This window comes from Rosa chinensis, chromosome 5 (genome assembly GCF_002994745.2).
Source record: "Rosa chinensis cultivar Old Blush chromosome 5, RchiOBHm-V2, whole genome shotgun sequence".
Taxonomy (NCBI): domain Eukaryota; kingdom Viridiplantae; phylum Streptophyta; class Magnoliopsida; order Rosales; family Rosaceae; genus Rosa; species Rosa chinensis.
In genome coordinates, this window is record NC_037092.1 from 9,384,186 (window position 1) to 9,409,632 (window position 25,447).

General features: G+C 36.6%; 3 protein-coding genes and 1 long non-coding RNA gene across 8 annotated transcripts; 3 read left to right on the forward strand and 1 right to left on the reverse strand.

The window, feature by feature from the left end:
- Window positions 1-651: 651 nt before the first annotated feature.
- LOC121049139 (ribosomal RNA small subunit methyltransferase NEP1-like) lies at window positions 652-2,379 on the forward strand. The gene is made up of 5 exons (XM_040505708.1): window positions 652-790; window positions 992-1,156; window positions 1,455-1,565; window positions 1,639-1,721; window positions 2,284-2,379. The coding sequence occupies exons 1-5, from the start codon at window positions 652-654 to the stop codon at window positions 2,377-2,379; spliced, it is 594 nt and encodes a 197-aa protein (XP_040361642.1).
- Window positions 2,380-7,318: 4,939 nt separating this feature from the next.
- LOC112202736 lies at window positions 7,319-12,600 on the forward strand. Of its 5 annotated transcripts, none has more exons than XR_005799322.1 (8): window positions 7,319-8,382; window positions 8,859-10,494; window positions 10,577-10,632; window positions 10,815-10,871; window positions 11,147-11,272; window positions 11,655-11,751; window positions 12,102-12,210; window positions 12,390-12,600. It is a non-coding gene; the product is annotated as an uncharacterized LOC112202736 (long non-coding RNA). The 5 variants fall into 5 exon arrangements; XR_002937546.2 differs by having other exon boundaries at window positions 7,319-8,363; XR_002937548.2 differs by having other exon boundaries at window positions 7,320-8,363; window positions 10,404-10,494.
- Window positions 12,601-16,748: 4,148 nt separating this feature from the next.
- On the reverse strand, window positions 16,749-18,612 carry LOC112166774 (cytochrome P450 710A1). Its single transcript, XM_024303674.2, has one exon. It carries the CDS (start codon window positions 18,548-18,550, stop codon window positions 17,042-17,044), a length of 1,509 nt encoding a protein of 502 aa, XP_024159442.1. The 5' UTR covers window positions 18,551-18,612; the 3' UTR covers window positions 16,749-17,041.
- Window positions 18,613-24,166: 5,554 nt separating this feature from the next.
- Window positions 24,167-25,181, forward strand: LOC112201525 (probable carboxylesterase 18). Its single transcript, XM_024342418.2, has one exon. It carries the CDS (start codon window positions 24,398-24,400, stop codon window positions 25,178-25,180), a length of 783 nt encoding a protein of 260 aa, XP_024198186.1. The 5' UTR covers window positions 24,167-24,397; the 3' UTR covers window position 25,181.
- Window positions 25,182-25,447: the final 266 nt, after the last annotated feature.

Sequence of the window (25,447 nt, forward strand, 5' to 3'; positions counted from 1 at the left end):
TCATTATCTACTGTGGCCATGTTCACTGATTATGATGAAAATGGGTTGGGAATTTCATATATCTGAATTCCATTTGAAGTCCCTGTAAATTTTGCTGAGAAGAGTTAATTCTGTAATTACTTCAGTCTCTTTTGGCTGCTACTATATAACTTGAAGATTGGAATATTTATAAATTTGATGCATTAGTTTCTTCTTCCCTTTTTTTTTTTGGTATTGCAATAAAGATTTTTTTGTGCAGGTGGAGTCATATTTGCGCATCATTGGAGAGCCAAAGCTTCCGTCTGTATTTCTTCAGGTACAGTGCCCTCTCAATTCTCTTCATCCTATTTGTGCTTTTATGTAGAAGTTCTTAAAAGAATATTCCTGTTGATATGGGTTCTAGCTTCTTGCAAACTGAAACTCAGTTCTAGGCTGAGCTGTGGGAGGGTTATTGTGTTCTTACTGTAAAACCAGGGCTATGTATTCTCCAGGTGGTGTTTATACTCATCCGGGTATGGCCATGATATGATGTTCTTCCTCCGATATGATTATGTACCCTCGCATCATCAATAAATCATATTAGGCGGTTTCAACTTGATTAACTAATTCGTTTCATCTACTTTTGTTAGACTCCTACATCAGTACCACCAACAAATCCAGAGTCGGAAGGGAATGGCGCAGATGGGAAAGAGCGAGCTAGCTTCAGCCAAAAAACCCAAGGGAGCTGCAGGAAATACAGGTTTGGTTAGTGGCAAGGCTGGGGAGAGTGGAAAAGCAACTTCTGGTTTTGGAATGATGGAGTTTCACAAAGGTCAGTGGACCTTTCATTGTATTCTTAGTGAATGAGCAAATAGTTAATTTCCACAGTACTGTGATGATTAATTTACGAAGTGGTTAATTTGAGGTGGACTATGAGAGATAGAACAAATTAGAATCAAGAAGATTATAAAACAGCTACTGAAATTCAATTGGTATAATATTGCTTACAGTTTCTTTGGTTCTTATGTTACAGTGGCATTTTGTGATTTGCAGGCTCTTCACATGGTTTTAGATAGCCGGATTAATAAAGCTGGGAAGTTGCGAGGTGTGTATATGAAGACCAAGGATGGTAAACTTATTGAGATTAAACCATATGTTCGTATCCCAAGGATGTTTAAGCTATTCTTTGGTGTCATGTGTAAGTCCATCTTATTTCCTTGTCTTACATTATGCTTTATAAATTGTTTATGTTCTGATAAAATGTGAGGAGGAATATCATCATCTTTTATCTTATTTCTGATGCTATGCAAATATATACTTAGCTCACAACGGTAAAACAAGAAAAGCATGTTGAATGTAAATGCCTGTAATGAGCAGCCAATATTGACCACCATCCATGTGGCGATGCCTTAGTTTAACTGACTTCTAACATGTTCTTTGCTTTTTCTTGAAAACCCGTTTTAGTGGTTTATTTAATCCTGCAATTCACCTTGCAGTGCAGCTACTACAGAAACTGAGTATATCTGTCGTTGGTAAGCGTGAGAAACTTATGCGTATGATCAAGAACCCTATGACACAGTATTTACCTGTTAACTCCCGGAAAGTAGGTGAGTATATTGTACTTTGGAAGCATTCATGTCACATCCATTATGAATGTCATGATGTATTTTTGCATTTCAGGACTCTTGTACAGTTCAGAGAAACTAGTTAGCATTCAAAAATATGTTGCTGCTGCTGAAAACAATATGGACCTTGTTTTTGTGGTATGATTTGTACTAACTTGGCGTTATCTTTATATATAATATGGTAAAAATGGTTTGTACTAACTTAAAAAAATTATTTGTTAAGAAAACCTGTGAGAACATTAGGATTCAAAGGAACATAGATAGACCTAGACATTATTAGGCCATGCATTTTCTTTATGGTCCATTGTATTTGAACTAATCGGATAGAAGTAATTATTTGAAATCATGCATTACTTCCGGTTACGTCTTCTATGTAAATATCTATTGTTAATAGTTTAATCAAGCTGTTAAACTATAGAATATTAGCTGTGTTTTTGGGATTCAAATCACTCATCCAAATGGGTCATTTTGTCAAAATTTTGATGACCAAGCTGGTTCCAGTAACTGCCTTAGATTAATGTACTAATGTACTAACTTTTCACAAGCTTTAGATTGCTCTTGAGTCTTTACCATTTTGCATTGATTAAAGCTTTAAACTATTCACAAGCTTTAAACCATTTTGCATTATATACTTTATTTCATGGTTTGATGAATATAATCTTCATATATCATATATACTATGTTTTTTTTTTTTTTGCAGTGGGATAGAAGAACAAATCTTGTTTACACAGAAAAGGATATTGATGAAGTTCGGGCTGAATGGGCGAAACATGTTATGAAGTTTGCACAAGTGTAGTGCGCACAAAGAGGATCTGTGGTATATGCATAGTTAGGGCTAGCTGTTTTTGTGCATATTGACATTGAATGCATAGCTAGATTATGGAGGGTTTTTTTGCCTAACTAATATGATCGACTTTTGCCTTTATCGATCATATTTTGACCTCCTAACAGATTACTCAACTTGTAGGATGGATTGATGGTAATGTTGAATATTGATGTAGTTTGCTGGCTGATTTAAATGAAATGGCCTTTGACTTGTTATAGTTGGATGTTGTTATTGTGCTTACTAGTCAACACAGGTTTTTCAATATATGATGTGGTTATAATACAGCTCATACAATATAAATACCGAATGAAGTTGTTGTTGCACCAAACATCAGACAACTTAAATACCAAATCAAGCTGACATTAAACAAAACATCAAACAACAGATATTTGTGGTTATAAGACAACTGAGACAACATAAATAACCAAGAAACTGATATTAAACCTTGCATCAAACAACAGAATTTAACCAAATATCTGTTGTCTGAAACAATAGAAGACCACAGAAGAAATAGGCCATCTAAATTCCTTATGACAACCAGACAACAGATGTATATGGTTATAAGACAACTGAGACAACATATATAACCAAGAAACTGATACTAAACCTGACATCAAACAACATAATTTAACCAAATATCTGTGGTGTGAAACTCAGTCAGACAACAGAACAGCTGAAGAATCTCTTTACTCACATGATTTAATTATGTCGTTTGAATAAAAAAGAAACAATAAAACATAATAAATATATGTCGTCCACAATAGATTCACACAACAGAAAATTAACCAAGATAGGTCAAAACTCTATATTCACACCACAGATTTCTGTCGTGTTAACTAAATACATACGATAGAGTTTTATAAATAGATGTCGTCCAGAATCTTTTATAACAACATATTTCTGTCGTTTGATTACATCTTCAACCTCAGAAAGTCATAATTCGGCATATCTCAATACAATCAGACAACAGATTATTGGCCAGCCTATGTTGTTTGAGTGAAATATAGATCACGGGTAATATCTGTCGTCTGAAGGCCTAAGAGATATCAGGCTACTAGACAACAGAAATTTTCTGAATCAGACAACAGCCGAGGACTGTTGTCTGATGGGTTTATTGACATAGTGGATTCTCCTCAATTCACGTATCTGTGTGGCAACCTTATGGCTGGTTCCCAACATAAGGTTGAGGGGGGATGTTGAAGTCAAGGTCAATGATCAAGTCAAGGCTATCTCAGATGAGTCCACGTGTGGTGTTGAGATTGTTTAGCATGTTAGAAAAGTTAGCTGAGCTTAACAGGAAATTAGTTCAATTAGTTACAATTAGCTACAGTTCCTTCTATATAAATGTATGGATGTAATTAGCTGAGCATTATCTCAAGCCTAATAAAAAAGAAATAATAGCATCGTCTTCATCTCTCTTCCTCTGCTACTTCTTCTTCTTCCTTCTCGTTTCTTTCAAGCCCTAGTTTTCAGCACTAATATTCAGTACGCGCGTCCAAGATAATAAGAACATCTATGATTTATTATAACTAAAAAAACACCATGTCCACGTACATATCATGCATGCAACTTCATGCTGTTTGGAAATTTGCTATGAACACGAATTTTTGTTCGGCATGAAGTTGTTATTTTAGAAGCATATGCACACTTTTCACCGTGATAGCAAACCTTGAATACCAGCAATGTTGCTCTAGGTTGTTCCGGATGAATGGGCATGAGATATTAATTAGAGGCAATTATAAATCATCAAACCAATCATAAATTAGGCAAGGTCGTATCGACTTATTTTGTTTGAGTTTGCATGGGACCACAATTTATTAACATAACTAAGGAAATGAAGAAGATGAAGAAAGATAGAAAACTTTTTTACTAAATAGGTTAGATTGTTGCAGACAGACTGATAAAAAAACTATAGTTTCACATCAACTTCTTATATCAGATTTTCTATTACAAACTTACTAGTATATGCCATTTACATGATTAAAAAAATTCTCCCATTTTGATGACATTGTCCATGGTACTCGAACAACACTTCATGAAAATATAGACGACACTGTGTTTGACACGAAAATCAGTGCGGTAAAAACTGTCTCTTTTGAATGTGCGAGCATGCCAGCACTGTGGGGTGCAGTCGTCGGGGCGTCCCTTGACCTGACTTCTTGATCAAGCGTTGTGGACATGAGAGCACCAACCTCGTCACAAGGCTCTTTTCCTGCCTTCCGAGAAAGGACTTCTTGCCTTACGGATAAGGGCTTTGGTTGTGATCTCTTGCGTTCACTGAATCGATACTTAGTGTTGTAGACTAAGCAGAGCAATCACTGGGAAATTGGAGAAAGCACGGGTTTTACCAAAGCGTGACTTTAGCTTCGCTGGGGTTGCGAGGGCGTTACCCTTGCTTCGCTAGTAGTATCGATGGCAGTAGCACTAACAGTCGGCTCTTGGAGAGACTAGGACTGGAAGTACGGTCGCCGGGTTTCAACGAGGTTGAAGGTTTGCTCCGGGGAGGCTTGATAATCCGAGGGATTGATTGATTTGAGAGTTGTCTTTGTGTATATAGTCTTTAGCCTCTATATATAGGCTACTGCAGATTTACTTTCCAAATAGGAATGCAATGCTATATTTTAGGCCACAGTTATTGGCCTTGAATCAAATCAAAACACTTAATAGTTTTGATAACTAATCGTACAATAATTAATAATTATCCTCTGTCGCCGCTAGAATATAGGCAAAGGTTAATTGCCTCTTAGGATGTAAACTCTTGAATGCGCACTGTAGGATATGCACGTATCTATGTTCATATATATCGCGAGGTATCTTCGCGAAGACTCACAATCAAGGTTCATAGCTTCCTTAATTGATCCATGTTATTGGCAGAGTGATTGATTGCCTCGCGTCCACCTTAATTGCATGGTAGTCCTTGATTGCATGGGAACCTGATTGCTTGCCTCTTACTGGCAGCGAATAGTTGCTGGCCTTCCTTAATTGTGCATGAGCAATTATACATGTACCACAAGATCACATATATTATATAATAATCCTTGATGATTGCAAGCAAGGTGATTGCATGCTGCCTTCCTCTCCCACGTCCAGCTACCATCAATGCATGGGAAAGCTTAGTTGGGCCCACCTTGATACTTAATTGATCAATAAATGACCTTAATTGCTAAAGCCATGACTCCAGGACTCCTTGTTGATCAGTATGTCCATTAGAATCCTAGCCAAACATAACCATGAGGCCATCTTTAATGCAAAGATCTTCTCATATGCTCCGTCTTCGCAGCCGAGTAAACCACTATTAATTATCACATATTTCGATAATTACTAATAAATCAATAAGATCACGATTTGTCATAAAATTACTTGATCTTCAAGTAGGCTTTAATTAGCCTCAAAACAATATTTTCCGAACTTGTCGGAAATAAATAGCTTGGGCCACGGATGTTGGCCCAGATTTCTTCTAGTCCCCTTCGTCGGGAAAAAATGTTAATTTTGGGTTCAAACACTATGAATATATTGGAAGCATTAATTATCAATTTATTTCGTGTAGTTTTTCCATTGCTTTTTTCCTCGCTAGCCAAATTACACACATAGACACGTTTTTGTCCGTCCTGATTTTGAATTTTAGAATAATTTAAAGATGAGAGTTTCTATTGAGACCTCCAAATCTGCTCACTTGATCTCACTCTATTATGAATTATTAAATGACATATATAACCTACTATAAAATGACTATTAAGGACAATAATTATACCAAAAAAATTGTTATATTTATTTTCTCTAGACTTTCCAATTCAATAATATTATATTGCATTCTTTATTATTTTCCTTATCTATTTTCATTTTCTAATTTCACTACATACTCATTAAAGCATTCATATATATTTAATAAGAAATAAAACTATGATTAAGATAAAAATGTATGATATGCATATTGAACGCATATTGGTCAGGGAGAACAAAATAAATTGTATTATGACCTAAATCTAAATCTATCCATTATATTTGCAAAAAGAAGAAAAAAAAATAGAGCTAGCAAATAAAAATAAATAAAAAAAATATTTAAATAATTAATTATGAGGTACAGAAAATAGAGAAACATTAAGTAAAAATGATTAATCTGTGTGTTTTTTTTTTTTTGCACAGCTAAAAAAGAAAAAGTAAATAAAAAAATCACATAATAGTTCATGTTATTTTATTTTTATTAATTTTTAAAACTCAATACCTTGTGTTTGATTTTTTTTTTTTTTGGATAAGAGATTTATGTTGTCTGATTAAGGAATCACTACTACAAAAAGTGCATCATACAACACCCATCACACAACAGAACAAAAATCTGCTGTTGTGTGTTAATACAAACTCTATCATACAACGGTACAAATATGTTTCTGTTGTGTGAATGTAAGCAAATTGAAAACTTTTTTTTTTGGAAGATATTACACAACTGATTTAAGAATTTTCTGTTGTGTAAATGTGAGGTCTAAAATGGAGGGAAATGAGCACATAATTCCCTCTCAGAACGAGCTCATCAAAATGGAATTTGAACTATACACACAACAGTTTTTCGTTTTCTGTTGTATAACGAAATGTTGTATGAAGTTTGAAAAATCGTACTAGGTACATCTAGTGCAAGATGGAAAAATTTGTACAACAGATAGTCATAGTTCTGTTGTCTGAGCATGGAAACAAGGTGCACCATGCGGCAAAAATTTCAATTTGATGAAATCTATATAGGCACAGGCAACGCAGCGCGCGCGGAAAAATTTTAATTTGATGAAATCTATATACACACAGGCAACAAATTTTCCCTCCCAACCGCCTTTGTCATCATATACTCACATAACGGTCCTTTATTTACCTGTTGTTGGAGAAACTTGAAAGTTGAAACAAATCGAAGTCTCCCACTAAACAACTTAATTGGAACCAATAGTCCCATTTACTTCGTCAGTTCCTTCTGTCAATACACGTATTGCCTCTCTCTCTCTTCTCACAAAACGCGAAACCCTGTCTTCTGTATCACTGGGTTACTCTCTCCTCCATCCTCCGTCCTAGTCTTCTGGCAAACTCCTCTGCGAAATTGAAATGGGTTTGTTTGTAATTGCGAGTTTCTCTTAGATTTAGGGTTCTTAGGGTTCCATTCTCTTAGATTGTTCATCTTCCTCTTCAGCGACAGGGGAGATAGAGTGCCCTAGATCCACTTTCTCTCTCCTCCTCGCCTTCAAACTAGGGTCAATTGAAGAGATACTGAAGACGACGGTCTCCAAGACGGCGGAGGCGAACGTGCTGTGCTACGCCTACGAGGCGGCGCTATGCTGGGTTAATTTGTACATGTATAAATATTAGCAGATTGAGGTCTAAGATACGGCACCACTGTGTTTAGAATCGATAAGAGCAGCAGAGAAAGAATGACACCCTTATCGACTCTATTGACAGTGCCCTTATTCTTCGATTTGTTTGACGGAGGAGGACTTGTCACGGTGGCCATGAAGGTGTGCTCAAGCGATTGGCTAATATTATTCTCGGCAGAGGAGGCAGGCACGAAAGCCCTATACGCTCGCACAGTCCCCCAACACAACAGTCAAATTCATGGCCTCACTCTTAAGCTCAACCCAACCACTTCCACCGGGGTTTAACCGAGGACAGTCTCCGGCCACCAAACCAGCAACTCTTCGGGTATAGACGAAGCCCCATGCTCAACCCACTAGTAATACCAGTGCAGATAACAACGCTAGACTGGCAGTAACACAGAGAAAAGCAGTAGAGCTTCAGAGGCTGAAAGATAAGGAGGCCAAGGACAGAAAGGAGGAGACCAACAAGAAGATAGCTTCTCGGAAAGCAATTTCGGTCTTTTTGCGGAGAGAAGCTACCGAATCCCACATCGAGAAGAAGAAAGGCTCCAGGAGACTGCTTCCGAGGATTGTGCTCGAAGCCCTCCATGAGAGAATCACTGCTCTGTGGTAGGAGTCTGCTCTCAAGGTCACTTCTTTTTACCTTGGTTTTATTCTGACTTGGTTTTCGAGAATTGGGTGTTTGAAATTTCTATCTGGGTTGTGCTTGTTAAGTTGTTCTGCATTTGGTTGAAGGGTTTACAATGCTAGGATTTAAGCAATCTATGTGCTTGGTTAGCTTGAGGTCTTTCCATTTGATCGATTTTCGCGTAGTTAATGAGTTTATGTAGGAATGTATATAATAGTGTTAATCCTGGTGTTTACAATAAGCTAATAGTCATGCTAGGAAAATGTAAACAACCAGAAAAAGCTGAGAAGCTTTTTCAAGCTATGATTGACGAAGGCTGTGGTGTCAGCCATGAACCTTATACTACTCTTATATCTGCCTATGGTAGGAGCAGTCTCTTTGACAAAGCATTTTCCCTCCTTGAGCAGATGAAGAATACTCTTGATTGCCAACCTGACGTCCATACTTATTCTATCCTCATAAAATCTTGCCTGCAGGTTTTTGCATATGACAAAGTACAGGCTCTGCTTTTAGATATGGAAATTCAGCACATTAGACCCAACACCATCACATACAATACCCTAATAGATGCTTACGGAAATCTAAAAAGTATTGCCCACTTATCCTTCCTATCCAAAATTTTGAATGCTATTTTAGTTGCTGTGAATAATCTACTGTAAGGTTTTATATCTGTGCTCAAACATTTCTTTTTCTATTCATAAACTATATAGTTGTGCGTTGTCATTGCGAGTACCAAAACAGGTTTGGATAGAATTTTGGACATTAGTTTTAGGAGATCTTATGCCTAGTTTAATATTGATAAACACATGGGAGACAGACACTCAACAATTTCCATTGGTTTCCAGCTTTTTATGCTCCTACATAGATGTCTTCCACCCTTATCATAATCATTTCTTTTCCGGTCAATGACATAACAGAATAGATTTTCAGTTTTTTCCTTGTAATTTCTCTCTCTCTCTCTCTCTCTCTCTCTCTCTCTCTCTTCTTGGATTGTACTGTTATAAGTTTCCCTTATTTTCCTCTCATCCAAAAAGAAAATCGTTTCTCTTGCATTCTTTTCATTCAGGTCAATAAGTGTAATTCAGTTTGAAGGAATTACCCATTCTTAATGTCTTTCTCTTTCCTAAAAGATTTGCAAAGATTTGCAGAGGAATTACCCATTTAGTTTGGTAGCTGTTTAGCCTTCATGTAAGTAATGGCAAGTCTTTGAATTAGATTTCTAAGGCTGGATGCAAATGTAGGGTTCTTTTTGTTTATTTGTTTAATCAGGTAAGAGTCTAGAGAGGATGTTATTTCAAATTGAATTCCATGTAACAGTAAAAAGGCAATTTGACATAACTGTGGTGCGTGTCCCTAAGATATTGAACAGATATTACAATTCCTGACTTACTGAGTATTTGTGAAATGTTTGGATGTGTGGTTTTGCTCACCAAGAAAGAGTATAATGTTTGAGTAGCATTTTTAGCGGATAATTGAGGATTATAAATGTGTCAGCTCTTTTTATATATCAGCTTTTGTAAAAAACTGATTAGTCAACCCTTAAGATTACTTTTATTTAGCTAAATTGACGTAGACTTATGCAGTGTTTTGCAAGAAATGAATTGCAATGCAGTAAATGTTTGGATATTGATTAATTTTGTCTCTGAACATTCTTTTGTTTTGTTTGTTGTTCCAATTTTGTTTTTAATTTTAAGTTCTGTTTTTTATGAAGTTGACATTTTGATTGTGATTTTTGATTTCAGAGTTTTGGAACATTGTGCACTCAGATTTTTGTAATCTTTCAAATTCAGGCATGACTGTATACAAGACTGTATTTGATTTAGTGTGTCTGCTCTGTTTGTTTTCTGAAATTTGAAATAAGTTTATGTTTACTTAGTAGAATTAACGACCTTATTCTCACCAAACATACTACTGTCTTTTTAGCTTTTTATCAGCTGCTAAATTTACAAGACCTTTCTCTTTGTTTCTGGCATCAACTGATGACCAAAGCAATTGTTCATTTTTGTTTTGTTGACTAAAAGTTGCGTGAAAGCCAAGATTGGGAAGCTACTGTTAACTATTGTCAGAGAACTCTTATTATTTGCACTTTCAGTTTTGACACCTCCACATTTGGTAAGAACTTCCTCTTTCTAATTTTAGGTTTTGGGTTCATATCATGTTTCTTTCTAACATTGGCAAGTTTTTATGTCCACAGTGTCATTTGAAGAACTATGTATTGGTGGAGCTATCATTGGCAAGTTTCCTGTTTCGGTATGTCATGCCAATTTACTATCCTTTTGTATAATTAACTATTAATTTTAGCCACATGTATCATTGGGGTAGTGTTTACAATGTCAGATTGTCACTTTCTAATGCCTGTTATTGAATGTTGCTGCTTGATGTGTGGTTTTGTTGGCAATGCAAAATTTTGATGAATATTGAACTTTTGACAGATTGTGGTTCTGGCATTGAAAGAATCACAAAAGATCTTCTCATAATACTTCATTGAGGTGAGTTGAGTTTTTGTGTGCAGACTGCAGCATCTCTCTCTCTTGCCATTTTTGACATTCAGTTTATTCAGTTTCCGAGGATTGTTGGGTGATTCAATTTATGGCTGCTTTAGACATTTGAATTGTTTTATTTATGTCCGTGCTATTGTTTTGGTTCAATAATGACACTGGACCAGTGCTCTCTTGTCTTGTGCACAACTTTCTTTGTATTCACTTATTTTGTCTACTGTGTAAATGTATGTCATGGTGGTCTGTTCATTGTTATTGCATAGTAGATGATGAAGCAGAGGCATAAGATCGAGAGGGAACAGAACATTGGGATGAAGCAGAGGCATAAGATCGAGAGGGAACAGAACATTGGGGAAGAAGTTGGATGGTCCAAAAATGTGAAAGTTGCAAAGGTAAACCCTAGTGGTTGTTATTCAATCCAATACATGATCTTATCAAGAACCATGTTACAATACTCAGTGACAAAAGAAAAAGATCTTACCTAAGAATTATTCTGATAATCAACAGCTAGTCTGTGATAGTGAGCAGAAAACATTCCTCGACAGTGAACCTTATGGAGAAAATGTTCAAGAACTGACAGTTAGTTTATTTTCAGTTAGTTTTAATATAAGTAAGTGACAAGAGTGAACTGGCAAAATTCCCAGAATGACCATTTAGTTAGGCTATTGATTATTATTTATCTTGTGTAGTGGCGTAGTACTTGAGGAATAAACCTTTAGTTTCCAATTGCAGTCAATCACTTTATTTAATAATAAATTGTTGTTTATGTTGCAGGGGATTGCTAGCAAGTAAAAAATGCATGATAGGAGATTTGGAGTTCACTAGAAAACTCTGCCTGCACTGATCAAAGAACACGAATTCTGGAATTCAGGTATTGACAGAAACTTTATACTTTGGAAGTTTCACATTCACTTGATTTCATTTATTTGGTGTTTACAGTAATGCATATCTATCCTGCTTTGATTTATTATCTGTAATTGGTTTTGAATGTTGCTAGTTTCCGCCATTGTTCTGTTATGTAGGTATTCATAAGATAGTTATTCAGGATTTGTAATCACACTTTTAAGTAGATATTATGCAATGTGGAACCAACCCAGGCCTGAATCTTCAACCACTGTGTGTCCTCTGCAGCTTAATTATCATTAGCTTTTTTGTTCAATCAATCAATGGTTGGGGAAACAGAGTGACTGACTAATCTTGTTAACATATTGTGCTTGTCAGGACAAGGAACTTGCTTCTATGATCGAGAGTGTTTCCGAGAAACAGCATTTTACCGTGAAATGGTTTTAACTGCCGAGACTGGATGTGATTTTAGTACAAGATGGATGAGGTAGATTTTTGAAACAGGGAGAAGTAATTGATTTAGCATTTATACTCCTGCATTAACATTTTATTGAAAGCACAATAGAGTATGTTTTGAGTTTGTCTTGCATGTCACTACACATAAGATTATGAGAAGTAAACGAGGCAGGTCATTTAATTGAAGAGCTTGCTCTTGTTTCCGTGCAGGAGCCATATATGTAGGAGTGGATTGAGCAATTGGAAAGCAGTGACCGATTTATGTAGGAACCATATATGTAGCAACTGCATATGTGCATATTTTTGGAATAAATATATATTGTATCTGCTTTTGCTGTTTTTCATTGTTAGTTAGAATGCAGCAGTCATCAAGCTGCTTTTTTTTTTTTTATTGTATAGATACTTGAATGTATGGATGATTGACAAATGCTAGCTCTTTTGGTACATTAGATGCTTGAATTAGAGAACTTCATTACATAATATATTTTGAGTATTATATTTGTGCAAATATTTCAGGTAAAAAATCGATAATAAACAAACAATAGTGAATTACATTACGTTAATCACACAACAAATCATTTGTAATCACACAACGGTACCTATAAAATTTAGCTGTCTCATTAGTACTCACACAACAGAACAAATATATATCTGTTGTCTAATATTAAATCACATAACGGTATAGAAATAATATGTTATATGTCTTGTGAAGAATTTAACATTGAGCCTCACACATACAACAATTGCTCTAGATATCTGTTGTGTGAAGGAACAACCAACAACAATTGTCATATTTTTCTGTTGTATGATAAGTTAACCAACAACAGTGTGATATTATTCTCGTTGTCTGAGTGTCATTTTTCTGTTGTGTGAGAAGTTAACCAACAACGGTCCTTACTTACTTCTGTTGTCTGACCATATCGACACAACAATTGAATGCGCCGCATCCAATTTCTGGCATTGGCATGAGCATAATTGGTGCAACGGTTTTAAGCAGTGCGTTGTGTCTATGATATTCACACAACGGTGTTTCACCGTTGTGTGAGTGTGCTCATCACACAACATCGAGATAGACGACAGACATGGTCCACATCACACAACAGATTTCCACCGTTGTGTGATGCAGTTTTTGTAGTAGTGAATGGAGATATAATTAAGATTTATAGAGTAATTAAATCACTGAAATGACTAAGTTTTTTATTATAAAGATCTTAGTTTGTTTGTAAATTATATGTGTGAGGTTATTTGAGGAACTTTAGTGAGGTTTAATGAGTAAATTTACTATTTAAAATTTTGATAGGAGGTGTAAAAAGCATAGAGATCAAGTGAGTAAATTTGGAGGCTCCAATAGAAAAATTCTTTAAAGATTTGTATATTACATAATGTAATGTGCAATAAATATTTGAATTCATTTCCAAATTTCACACCACAGATATGCTTTTGTATATTTATGCAAGTATGTAACAGTTATGTGTAATGAACATTAGAGTTCATGTTCATAGATAGATGTCGATTTTGTATATTTACATAACGTAATATGAAATAAATATTTGAGTTTATGACCAAACTTACACATCGATCAATGTTGGTTTTATATATTTACATAACGTAATGTGTGATGAACATTTGAGTTCACAACCAAAATTCATGTCTCATTGCATTCGAAAAAAGGATACAACCCACGAGTTAGATAATTAAGCAAACAAAAGAAATGATAAAAATGGTGGCGCTATTCACACACTTTTTTTCTTTATTCACACACCCCTTCTAATTTTCTATTAATCTAATTCAATATTTTTTATAAATTACCCTAAATACAATCTCTTGTAAATCTGTTTCTTTTTCTTTTTTTCTATTTAACAATTCAATCACGAATCAAACATCGTTATACAATAAATTAACTTTTTTTACCTATAAATGAAGGAAAAATAATACGTTTATTAAGTGGAATGACATGTATTATTAGAGAAAAAATATGATTCTCAGGTAATTACCTTCACCAACTGAATCCAAATTGTAAAATTTGTCCTCATACTTTGCAAAGTACCAAATTCAATGCATGTTTGTTTATGACTCTTAATCCAGGTGCATCATCCTCAAATAAAAAAATAAATAAAAAATATGGAATCAACGTTTTATAATCCACTTCAGCCACAAGCTTCCACACTACAACTGATGATGTACACAAAATTTGGAGATGCACTACATAATATCGAATGCAATGAGTTACAATCTCTGTGTGGGGACAAAATTATGTTCTACTAGCATAATATAGTAGAGTAAATCATGTTTATAATCATAAGGCCATCATTATTAGGCTGTTGTAAAGTTCTATAATTGCTTAATGAATTCAAATACTTTCGGTTAGAATCTTACCAGGAATAATGAATTCAAAGGGGCTCGAATGATCACTAAACTATTTTTTTTTAATTCTTTTTTTTATGTCTCCATTGCAAATCAAATGTAAAATTTTTCTAAAAGATGGGTCTAAAGTTTCTTGTTCTACTATGAATAAACTTCAAAGCATCATATTAGAGAGATAGAATGATTATGCTAGATAATTTTTTGACGAAAAAGAAAAGAGGGAAACGAAAAGACTTTTGAAGTCCTCTGTGTTTGCGGGAAAATAAGGGTTACAATTTGAGGATGACTGACTTGCTAAATAGAAAAAAGTAAAAGAAACATAATTATAAGGAAGGGTAGTTAGGATAATTTTTAAAAGAAATTGAATTAAAGTAATAGAAAAATAGAGGGGTTATGTGAATAGAGAAAAATGGTGTGTAAATAGCACCACCCGATAAAAATATGATCAAAAACCACATCAACCTTAATCATAGGAAAAAAAAAAAAAAAACAAAAATATCGCCGCCACATAATTAATTTATAGGGAAAAATTTACAAACAATACCCTAATTTATAATCATTCGACACTCTAGTACCTTAAATTTACAAACTATCACTTCAGTACCTCAACTTGTTTATGTTGATCAACTTTCATGCCTCACGTTAATAACAGCGTTAATCTAAGTGTCAGGTGGCTATTTTGCATTGGTGTTTTCGTCTCTTCATATCTATTTTTTTGTTCTTTTTGAGGAATAGTTTTTTTATGAATTTCATGTAGGCCCTGTTGGGGCAGTCCTTCCCTCCCTAGATTCATGGCCTTGCAATTACTTTGTTGTTGATTCGTTTGCTCTTATTATTGATCAAACCCATTTCAGAATATAGCAGTGATTGGTATCTTGCTCATACGAGTTACAGTTGTTCATCAACATTGCTTCGCATCTTCACCAAACCCAAATCACATCTTTTCCCCTCCAAAAATCAAAGAGACAAGTGCTTGACTCCTCAATCTAGATAGCGAAGAACAAGGTTCATGATGCCTCTGCGGCCTAGTTTGGGTTCTGTCGATGACTAGATTTTTGTGATTTAAATTCAATTATATTCATAAAGCAACTTTCAAGTCCAGATCCAGGTTTAAAAATCAAATCAAATATCAATCAAATACTAAATCTGAAGCTCCATCATAAACAAAGAAATATTTGTGGCTTGGAGTTAATTGGCACTTGAAATCAAAATATCAACTATCACCAAATACATATCAAATTCGATCATGGGGGAGAGTTGATTGGAATTTGTATTTGGTTGTTGATTCTATATTTCTTGATTGGCATATCTTTAACAAAACTAATAAATAGTTGCATCTATTGCTCGAACTGGCCGAGAGAGAAAAACAACTAAAAATGGGTTAAGAATTGAGACTTTTTTTTTTTTTTTTTTTGAGAAGGTTAAGAATTGAGACTTGGAGAGGGATAGAATTGATGAACAAAGAAGACGAGGGGGAAGAAGAAAAAAAAAGAAGAATTTTTGGGGAAGGACAAATATGCCCTGCAAAAAGGCACGTGATAAACACCGTTACTAACGACATGTATGAAACTTGTTCAATATAGATAAATTGAGGTACTAAGAGTAACTCTAACAACTTCCCCATATTTTTATTTTTCTCCATTTTAAGGAAAAATTTGACTGTTTTGCTCTAACAGATTCCCTATAATTATCCCTAAAATAGAGATACTGATGAGAGAGAAAACAAAATTTCTTATATTTACAGCAATTTGTAAAATTTTAGAGAATAATTATGGAATCTGTAAAATAGAGAATCTGTGGGAGTTGGAGCATAATTTTTTTTAGAGATTTTAATTTTTGCTTCTCTGTAATAGAGAAGTTATAAAGAAGCTGTTGGAGATGTTCTAAAGTGATAATTTGTAAACTTAAAGTACTAAAGTGTCGAATGATTATAAATTGAGTATTGTTTATGACATCCCTTCCCTATTGATCGACACCTCATTAAACATGCTTTTGATAAAATTTTGGACCGACTTCAATTCAATTGGTGATCATTCGACTAGGTAGGTCCAGACAATTGAAACCTAGCTTATAGTTATCAAAAATCAACATCAAATATTATCAAAGAAGATAATATCAACAGCAAAGATGAGATTGGACTATAGAAGTCTGTCGAACTTGTCTCCCTCCCCTTACCAATCATAACGCTTTGCATCTGCAATGGACACCCTAGCCTAAATAAAACCACAATAAGACAAAAAAAAAACCCACACTAATACAATGGATTATCTTGTTTATAATTCCAATTCCAACCCCATTTTTTTATTTCATTCTCCCTTAACTGTCCACCGAAAATCAAATTACACCCATCACTACACTTTTCCAAAGAATCATGCACCTTTTGAAAAGTAAAAAAAATAAAAACACAACGACAACTCGCTCTCGTCAGTTCACGAAAACGACACAATAGGGAAGATAAAAATAAAAAAAATGATCACGAGGGCATTTTCGACCTTTCTTCACTGTAGAGAAAGAGCGGGGAATCGCCGGCACCGCATCGAGAGGAAAACCTTGCAATCGTCTTTGGGGCAGATCGTCGGAACAAACGAAATGTCATCGCAGCCGTCCGTTCTGTGCCTCTTGAAATCCAGCAACGTGGCGAACATCGCGATGAAGAGCACCAGGTGGTTCAGAGCGTATCTCTGCCCTATGCACTGGTGGGCCCCGGCCCCGAACGCCAGGTAGTTCCTCCTGTACACCCGGTCCTCCTGCCTCTCCTCCGAGAACCGGTCCGGGTCGAACCGCTCCGGCTCCGTGAACCCCTGGAAGCAAGACTCGTATGCGGAGGGAAACACAATGGTACCCTTGGGGACTGTGTAAGTCTCGGTCAACGGAAAGTCAACCGCCGCAATGTGAGGGACCATGGTGGCCGGAGCCCTGTACCTGACCACCTCACGCGCCACCGCGTGCGTGTACTTCATCCGGGCCAGCTGGTCCTCCGTGATCAGCTCGTCCGACTCCGGGTCCCAAACTCCGGCGACCTCTTCCCGGACCTTGGCCAGAACCTCCGGGTGCGACTCGAGCAGCGCCACCGCCCACAGCAGCGACGACGTGGAGGCGTCCTGAGCAGCGAAGAGGAAGTCGAACAGGTGAGCGCCGACCTCGACGTCGCTAATGTCAGCCGCGCCGGCGCTGAGCTCCTTTACCGTCTCCTGCATCCAGAAATCGATTAGACACATCGGCTCTTGTTGCTTTCCTTCCATTTTCGCCTTGCTTTGTTTGGCGCAGCCGGCGAGGGTTTCGACGAGGCGCGCCACCGCCAGCCTGGCGTTTCTGAACGCGGTCCCGGGCAGGTCAACGGGCAGCTTCATGAGTCCAACGTTGAAGAAGTTATAATCCGACTTCAACCTCTCGCGGGCGTCGGGGGCCAAGTACGGCCCAACGAAAACCGTCTGGGAAGTCTCCAGATTCATGTCTCGGACCAAGAACCGGAGCGCGATCGGGTCCTTTGTCCTAGACGTGAGGCTAACCCAGTTTTTGAGGTGTTCAAGGATAATAATCTGCTGGAGCGCGGTGTAGGTGGCGAGGGCTTTGGGAGTGAAGTTGGGGGCGATACGACGTCGTAGGTCTTTGTGCTCCTGGCCGGTCATGTAAATGAGATTGTGCTTGCCGAAGAGTTTCTTTCCGAAGGGGTGGCCGACGAGGGTGAAGGCGTCGGGTCGTACATTGGCGAAGACTTTGTGGGAGAGAGAGGTGTCGCGGATGAAGAGGATGAAGTTGCCGACGATGTAGTTGGCGGAGAGGCCGGATGACATGGCGAGGGAGGATTGGTGGTCCCAGAAGCCGGTTGGGTTGCTGACTAGGGAGACTGCGTTGCCAAGAAATGGGAGGACGAGGGAGGGGCCGGGAACGGTGCGTTTCTTTTTGAGGTAGGAGAGTTGTTCGAGGAAGAGGAGGAGGAGGAGGAAGGTGGTGAGGTAAGGGGTGAGTGGGAGGAGAGTGTTGATGATGATCAAGAGTGACTTCATGGTGTGCTTGCGTTGTTAGGGTTTGTGTCTTTTGGAGGGTATATATAGAAGAGAGAGGTAGGAGGGAGGGGAGGTCAAGTAGAAGGTGTAGTGGTACAGAGAGAGTACATTTTTGCAGGGCTTTGAGGTCTGACTGATGTTGGTGTGCTGTACGTTGTGTGACCTGGGTGGGCGGAGCTGGAGGTTGGTTGAATTCATGGGCGGATCCAAGTAGAAGCCTGGGCGCGCTGGAGTCCGTCCGAGATTTTTAGGCTTAAAAAAAAAATTAGATGTATACTTTAATTGATGTGGGTTTAAATGTTTAATTGACGTAGGTAAGTGGGCTTAATTGATTTCAAAACTTATCAAGATCGATCAATGGGTCTTCTTTCTGCTGTGCAATTGTTGTGGGTTTAATTGATTTCAATACTTATCATTTTATCAATTGTTGTGCTATCTCAATATCTCGGCCAGGAGCTTGGCCTCATTCGAATGTCGAGTAATCAATTCAAGTTTATAGAGTTAACTTTGCAGATTGGGCTTGGGTTTATTTGCTAACTATTTCATCCTATCCATGGCTTTATATTCAGAACAAACTTTTGGGTTGAAAAAAAAAACTATATATATGATGTATATTTTTTGTTTATATGTATGTTTGTTTAACGAAGCCACCCAAACTCTCAAATTATCGAAGTTAAACTCCTCTCTGGCTCTTCCATTCTCTCCGTCTATCACAAATTCTTATTCTTCTTCTTCGCAAAAATGCCTAAATTACGGACTAAATTCAATCTTTGAACACTTGAACTCTCAAGTTCTTATCTCTCCACTCTTGCATTCGCACACCTGTGCATTATTGTACTAAAAAAAAATTTTTGGCCTTCACCGAAAGGGACACATAAATATGTAGCCCTCCCTATTTTCAAATCCTAGATCCGCCACTGGTTGAATTAGTTAGTTAGTGCTGTTAATGATGATTTGATGGGATAGTTACGGTTAATTTGGTCGTGAGAGTGAGAGAGACAGAGAGAGAGAGAATAAATACGACGGTGGAAGGTGGAAGTCCAGCTGGGCAGGGGACGAGTTGACCTGGGCAGATTGAGTCCCGTTAAGACCACAGTCTTGTTCATAGTTCTATACTCATCGATCGTCATTTCACACGATTACTTCTTTTCAGCGAGGGATTGTTAACAGTTACGAACAGTTTTGATCATCAATACCCTTAAGCAAGCCCAAAAAATTAAAAAAATCCGTTACTAGCACGAAGACGTTTAAAGAAAAGAAATACTACCAACTATCCCCACAAACCTTCTCATTTTAAAGTTGTCGTCAAGTGCTTTCATCATTCATGATCAAACTAAGGACCCTATATTATCCTTAAAATGTCATTTCTACAAAAAAGTCATCATAATAGCTATTCATTATGGATTATTAAAAGATCATTTATACAAAAGAGTCGTCATAAATTCATAATAGCTATTCTTTATCGATTAATAAATATACATTCAATAAATAACTTCAAGGCAAAAGAATTTTTTTCTTAACCTTTAGAGTTTAATAACCTTTATTAAGAGTGTCGTTTTGGTAGTCAATTAGTGTTATACTCTGCTGTATTTAACAATCATTATCTAAATCTAAGGATGAAATCAGATGTCCCATTTATTTTATCCCAATTCTATCCTCTTAACATGATTGGTCCACAGATATTAAAAAAAAATTTAATCTCTGTAGACCAATCATGTTGAGGGACAGAATTGAGACACAAAATTATGGGACAACAGATTTCCTTCCCTAAATCTAAAGATAAGAATAATGAGGAAAACAAATTCCTTTAATTTCTTCTATAAAAAAAAAAAACAAACAAAAAATTTGGAAAGCAAACTCATTTTAATTGCTTCAACGGACATAGTCTTCGTTAATGATCACCAGAACATGATACTACTCTTACTAAAAACACACCAAAATTTGATATGCTCTTTTAATGAAAACTATAAATCTATTTTAGTGGCATGGCCAATCCATTATAGCCAAATTAGGTGGAAAACAAAAGAATACTGTGTCATTTTTGTGGCCAATCCATTCTAGCCAAGTAAGTTACAAAACAGAAGATCGAGCAGGGTGTCAACTAGTTTGCATGCCCTTTAACTTATACGTGGGAGGATAAAAGTTAGGTTTAGGTAAGGGGCACAACTTGTTTCTTCTTGTTTATCGTTTCGGGTGTTGCAGACTCCACAGTGCTTTGGGGAAGCAATGTTTTTTTGTTCTCGTAGATGGAAAAAGACAGTCGCTTTTTTAATTTCCCACAGTTTTGCATTGTCTCGTCTCCTTCTGTCTATTTGCTTCTCTAAGTCAGAATCATGTCCCTCGATCTGTCACTGTATTGGGTTTGTCATTATATTTCTAAACAAATTGGTATGCGAAATGAAAGAACCCCACTCCGAAAACAAAATGCTTAACGTCTTAATCTGACTCTGGCAGGTTTAATTGGTGAAGTTTATGAAAGACTGTGAGAATGGGTTGCATTCATGGAGCTCATCTTTCATTGAGGAGGTCGAGCTTGAGCACAGTTCGAATGTGGTTATGGACTCTTTTGTCAAAACGTAACACTAAAATACTTTGGGACTTCGCTACTTCGAGTCACTTTATATACTCTCTAGGGATTAATCCCCCACTCAAGAAAAATATGAAAACAAGATTTTGGTGTCATGCTCAACATCTTTCACTTCATTATTTTCTTGTTAACGTTATGCAATTCAGTTCTGCTAATGAATATATATGTTAGTATTTGAAGTCAAGAGAGAACAGAAAGCAAAAGGTAATTTTATTGGGTTTTAAATAAAAAAGTCATCAATAAATGATATTAGAAGCGTGTTTTTATTATAAATTTATAAGCGAGAAAATCTTTTGTAAGGTTATCTTGAGATGGTTTTGGTAGAACAGTCTAATAACAACATGCCATATGACTCAACCTTGCCATGAGCTGTCTCACTGATATGTAGAACGCAAGATCAATAAAAATGATGTTTTACTGAAAAGTACAATGGTTAGCTACTTTTTTCCCTAGCTTTTTTTTTTTAAATTTTTTAAATTTTTAATTTTTTAATTTTTTTAATTTTTAATTTTTTAATTTTTAATTTTTTAATTTTTTAATTTTTAATTTTTTAATTTTTAATTTTTTAATTTTTTAATTTTTAATTTTTTAATTTTTAATTTTTAATTTTTAATTTTTTAATTTTTTAATTTTTTTTTTTATGCAATGAGTGATAGTAGAGGAGCATAAACAAGCGAATGACAATGGAGGGGAACCTAACCAAAACATCTAGAATAAACAAGTAAAACAAACAAGTCAACGAAACTAAACTGTGAAAGACCCAAAATATCACTCTCATAGAACTATAAGAGAAATGGAGGAGGCATATCCTATCATACTTGATCTGACAAAGATGTTCCATGATTAGCTAGAGCATCGGCTACCTTATTCCCTTTTCTAAATATGTGTGAAGATTTGAAGTTCATTTGTGAGATCCTATATAAGCAATTTAACCAATGTACTTGAAGTTGCCAAGGCACAAGGGAAGGAGAGCGAATATAATCCAATACAGTAGATGAATCTACCTCTATCCATGTGTGTTTCCTTAGTTGTTTGTTTCAAACTTTCAATTAAGTTTAAGTACTACTTATCAACGCTACTTTCTTTATTCTGGATCATCGATAGTTCTATACATATCATACAACTGTTACAAGTCATGCACCAAAAGATTAAAACTAGTCCATACACATAGATAACAGACCATTAGAGAGAACAAGTAAATCCAAATTTGTATTGAAAATAATTACAGAAAATGATACTACTCATTAACACAATTTCCTTTATTCTCAATCATTTATAGCTCTCTACATATCACACAATAAGTCATGCACCAAAATATTAAAACTCGTGCATACACATAGATAACCAATCATCAATTAGAGAAAACAAATAGATCCAAATTTGTATTGAAAATAATTACAAAAAACGATACTCTCATCAACACTAGCTACTTTCTTTATTCTCGATCATCTATAGTTCTATACATATCACACAAGTTATGCACCAAAAGATTAAAGCTCGTGTATATACATAGATGACCGACCATTAGAGAGAACGAGCAACTCCAAATTTATATTGAAAATTATTATCTAGTTGTCATTTACATAGCCTTATTCTTTTTACACCTAACTTATTCAAACAACATCATTCAAAAGATAGTATAACCATTTTGAAATTTGACTTATAGTATAATATAATATTGATAGAAGTTTGATTACTGAGGATAGATATATAAATATCTTTACTACTATATATAAATAGAAGCCAAAGTTTAGTGTCAAAAGTTTCACTAAATTTTGAATAGTCATAAATACCATTTGAATAAAATAGACTTAATTTGTATAAATAACATCTAAAAATATTATCATGGTAAACTACCAAAATCAATTGAAAGGAAATTAGAAAAAAAAAAGTAGGATGAAAAACACAATTTCAAACCAATTTTGTTGCAGGCGGTTCAATTTCTAACTTTTATTCTCTTTACTTGTTGAAATTTGAGACAAAAAAAAAAATCAAGTTTTTGCATTATTTCTCCGGTCAAATAACAATAAGGCATCTTCAAAACAAAAATCACAATAAGACAAATATACAAAAAACATAAGCCAGTTACACTCGCATGAGCATATATTAAGATTTTAGTAAAGATAAAGCTAACAACACAATGTCACAATGACACATCATTCGTTTTCTTTATATATATATATATATATATATATATATATATATATATATATACACACAGATCCGATCCAGAGCGGAGCTCCGCTTTGAAATTAACGTGTGAAGTTCGAGTTTTGGGTCACTTTTCGGTCGCATATCCACATCTTGACCGTTCAGTTTTTAGGTACTAGTGTATAGATCGTCTCTGCAAATTTTCAGCCAAATTGATGATCGTTAAGGTATCTAACTCGCTTAAACCAATGGACGGACTGAATCTGTCAACATGAACCGTACTAGCTTTAAGGCAGTTATCAATGCCTTAACGATTATCATTTTGGCTGAAAATTTTCAGAGACGATCTATACACTAGTACCTAAAAACTGAACGGTCGAGATGTGGATATGCGACCGAAAAGTGACCCAAAACTCGAACTTCACACGTTAATTTTCAAAACGGAGCTCCGCTCTAGATAGGATCTGTATATATATATATATATATATATATACACACACACACACATACATATAGAATTTATGATACATCATTCTTTTTTGGAACCAAGGGAACCGAATTTTATCTCTTAAGCTCTTAAAATGATACATAATTCTTGATTGTTTCATGAAAGAGATATTAAAGTATAAACAAAAGATAGGATCATAGGATCACAAGGGTACTTTTGACTTTTTGGTCACGGTAAAGAAAGAGTAGGGTATTAATTAGGTGCGCACCGCATAGAGAGGAAAACCTTGCAATCAGGTGGTGCCGGCTCAAAGCTCTCTAGCCGGCCCAATTTTGGTGTGTATGCCGTCAACAATATTGTTAACGTTATGTAATGGGAAAATCGTCCGTACAGTACCTGACCTTTGCCCCATTCTAAACTTCAGTACCTCACGTTCAGATAATATCAAAACGGTACCTTAGGTTCTGACCCCGACCGAAGAATTGTACCTGGAGCCGTAAGTTCCGTTACGGAAGCTGACAGCTGTCATATTTTGATCATTAAATGACCAATTTGCCCTTATTTTTTATTTTCCTTAATTTTCTTCATATAATAAAAAAAAACAATTTTTTTTTTTTCTGGGAAATCCCAGCCACAAAACCCAGAAACCTGCTTTCTCTCCATGACGACGTCGTCTCAGTCCCAACAATCCACTCCCTCCTCCTGGGCTTTGCTCCCTTGGAGGACCCGGATCTTGTTATCGCTTCTGTCAAAGTTAACAGACGCCGCTCGCCGACCAAACGGCACCATCAACTGCCGTCTCATGAGCTTCCTCGACTTACGCTCCTCCGCCACTCCCTCAGCTCCCTACAAAGGCGTCACCACCTCCGATGTCACCGTCGACCAAACCCGCAACCTCTGGTTCCGCTTCTTCGTCCCCTCTACGACGTCGTCTTCCCCCGCCTCTTTACCCGTCGTCGTTTTCTTCCACGGCGGCAGCTTCAGCTTTCTCAGCCCCGACTCCTACTCCTACGACGCCGTCTGCCGCAAATTCGCCCCCGAAATCCCCGCCGTCGTAGTCTCCGTCAACTACCTCCTCTCCCCGGAGCACGGCTACCCCTGCCAGTACGACGACGGCCTCGACGTCCTCAAATTCCTAGACCAAAACCCCGACTCCCTCCCCGACCTCGCTGACTGCTCCTGTTGCTTCCTCGCCGGAGACAGCGCCGGCGCGAACATTGCCCACCACATGGCAGTGCGAGCCTGCCATGAGCCGTTTCGGGTCGTGAAACCAATCGGGTTGATATCGATCCAACCATTCTTCGGCAGTGAGGAACGGACCGAGTCCAAGATCCAACTCGAGGGCGTGCCGCTGGTGTCGGTGACCCGAACCGATTGGCTGTGGAAGGCTTTCTTGCCACCCAGAATCCTGCCACAAAACCCAGAAACCCGGTGGCTTCGTTGAGACTGAGGAGATTTGAATGAGAGAGAGAGAGAGAGAGAGAGAGACTGAGAGAGAGAGAGAGAGTAACAGTAGGGAGAAAGAAAAAGAAATAGAAAAAAAGGAATTAGATAAAAAAAATTTAGATTAAGACATGAAAAGACAAATATATCCTTCAACTATCAACTTCCGTAACGGAGCTAACGGCTCCAGGTACCATTCTTCGGTCGGGGTCAGAACGTGAGGTACCGTTTTGATATTATCTAAACGTGAGGTACTGAAGTTGCCATT

Bases quoted from the DNA above. Each gene is read 5' to 3' on its own strand.
- LOC121049139 (XM_040505708.1), top strand. From the start codon at position 652: ATGGCGCAGATGGGAAAGAGCGAGCTAGCTTCAGCCAAAAAACCCAAG. The intron at 1,157-1,454 runs GTAAGTCCATCT...TTCACCTTGCAG, and splicing joins GCTATTCTTTGGTGTCATGT to TGCAGCTACTACAGAAACTG. The intron at 1,566-1,638 runs GTGAGTATATTG...TTTGCATTTCAG, and splicing joins TGTTAACTCCCGGAAAGTAG to GACTCTTGTACAGTTCAGAG.
- LOC112166774 (XM_024303674.2), bottom strand. From the start codon at position 18,550: ATGAAGTCACTCTTGATCATCATCAACACTCTCCTCCCACTCACCCCT.
- LOC112201525 (XM_024342418.2), top strand. From the start codon at position 24,398: ATGACGACGTCGTCTCAGTCCCAACAATCCACTCCCTCCTCCTGGGCT.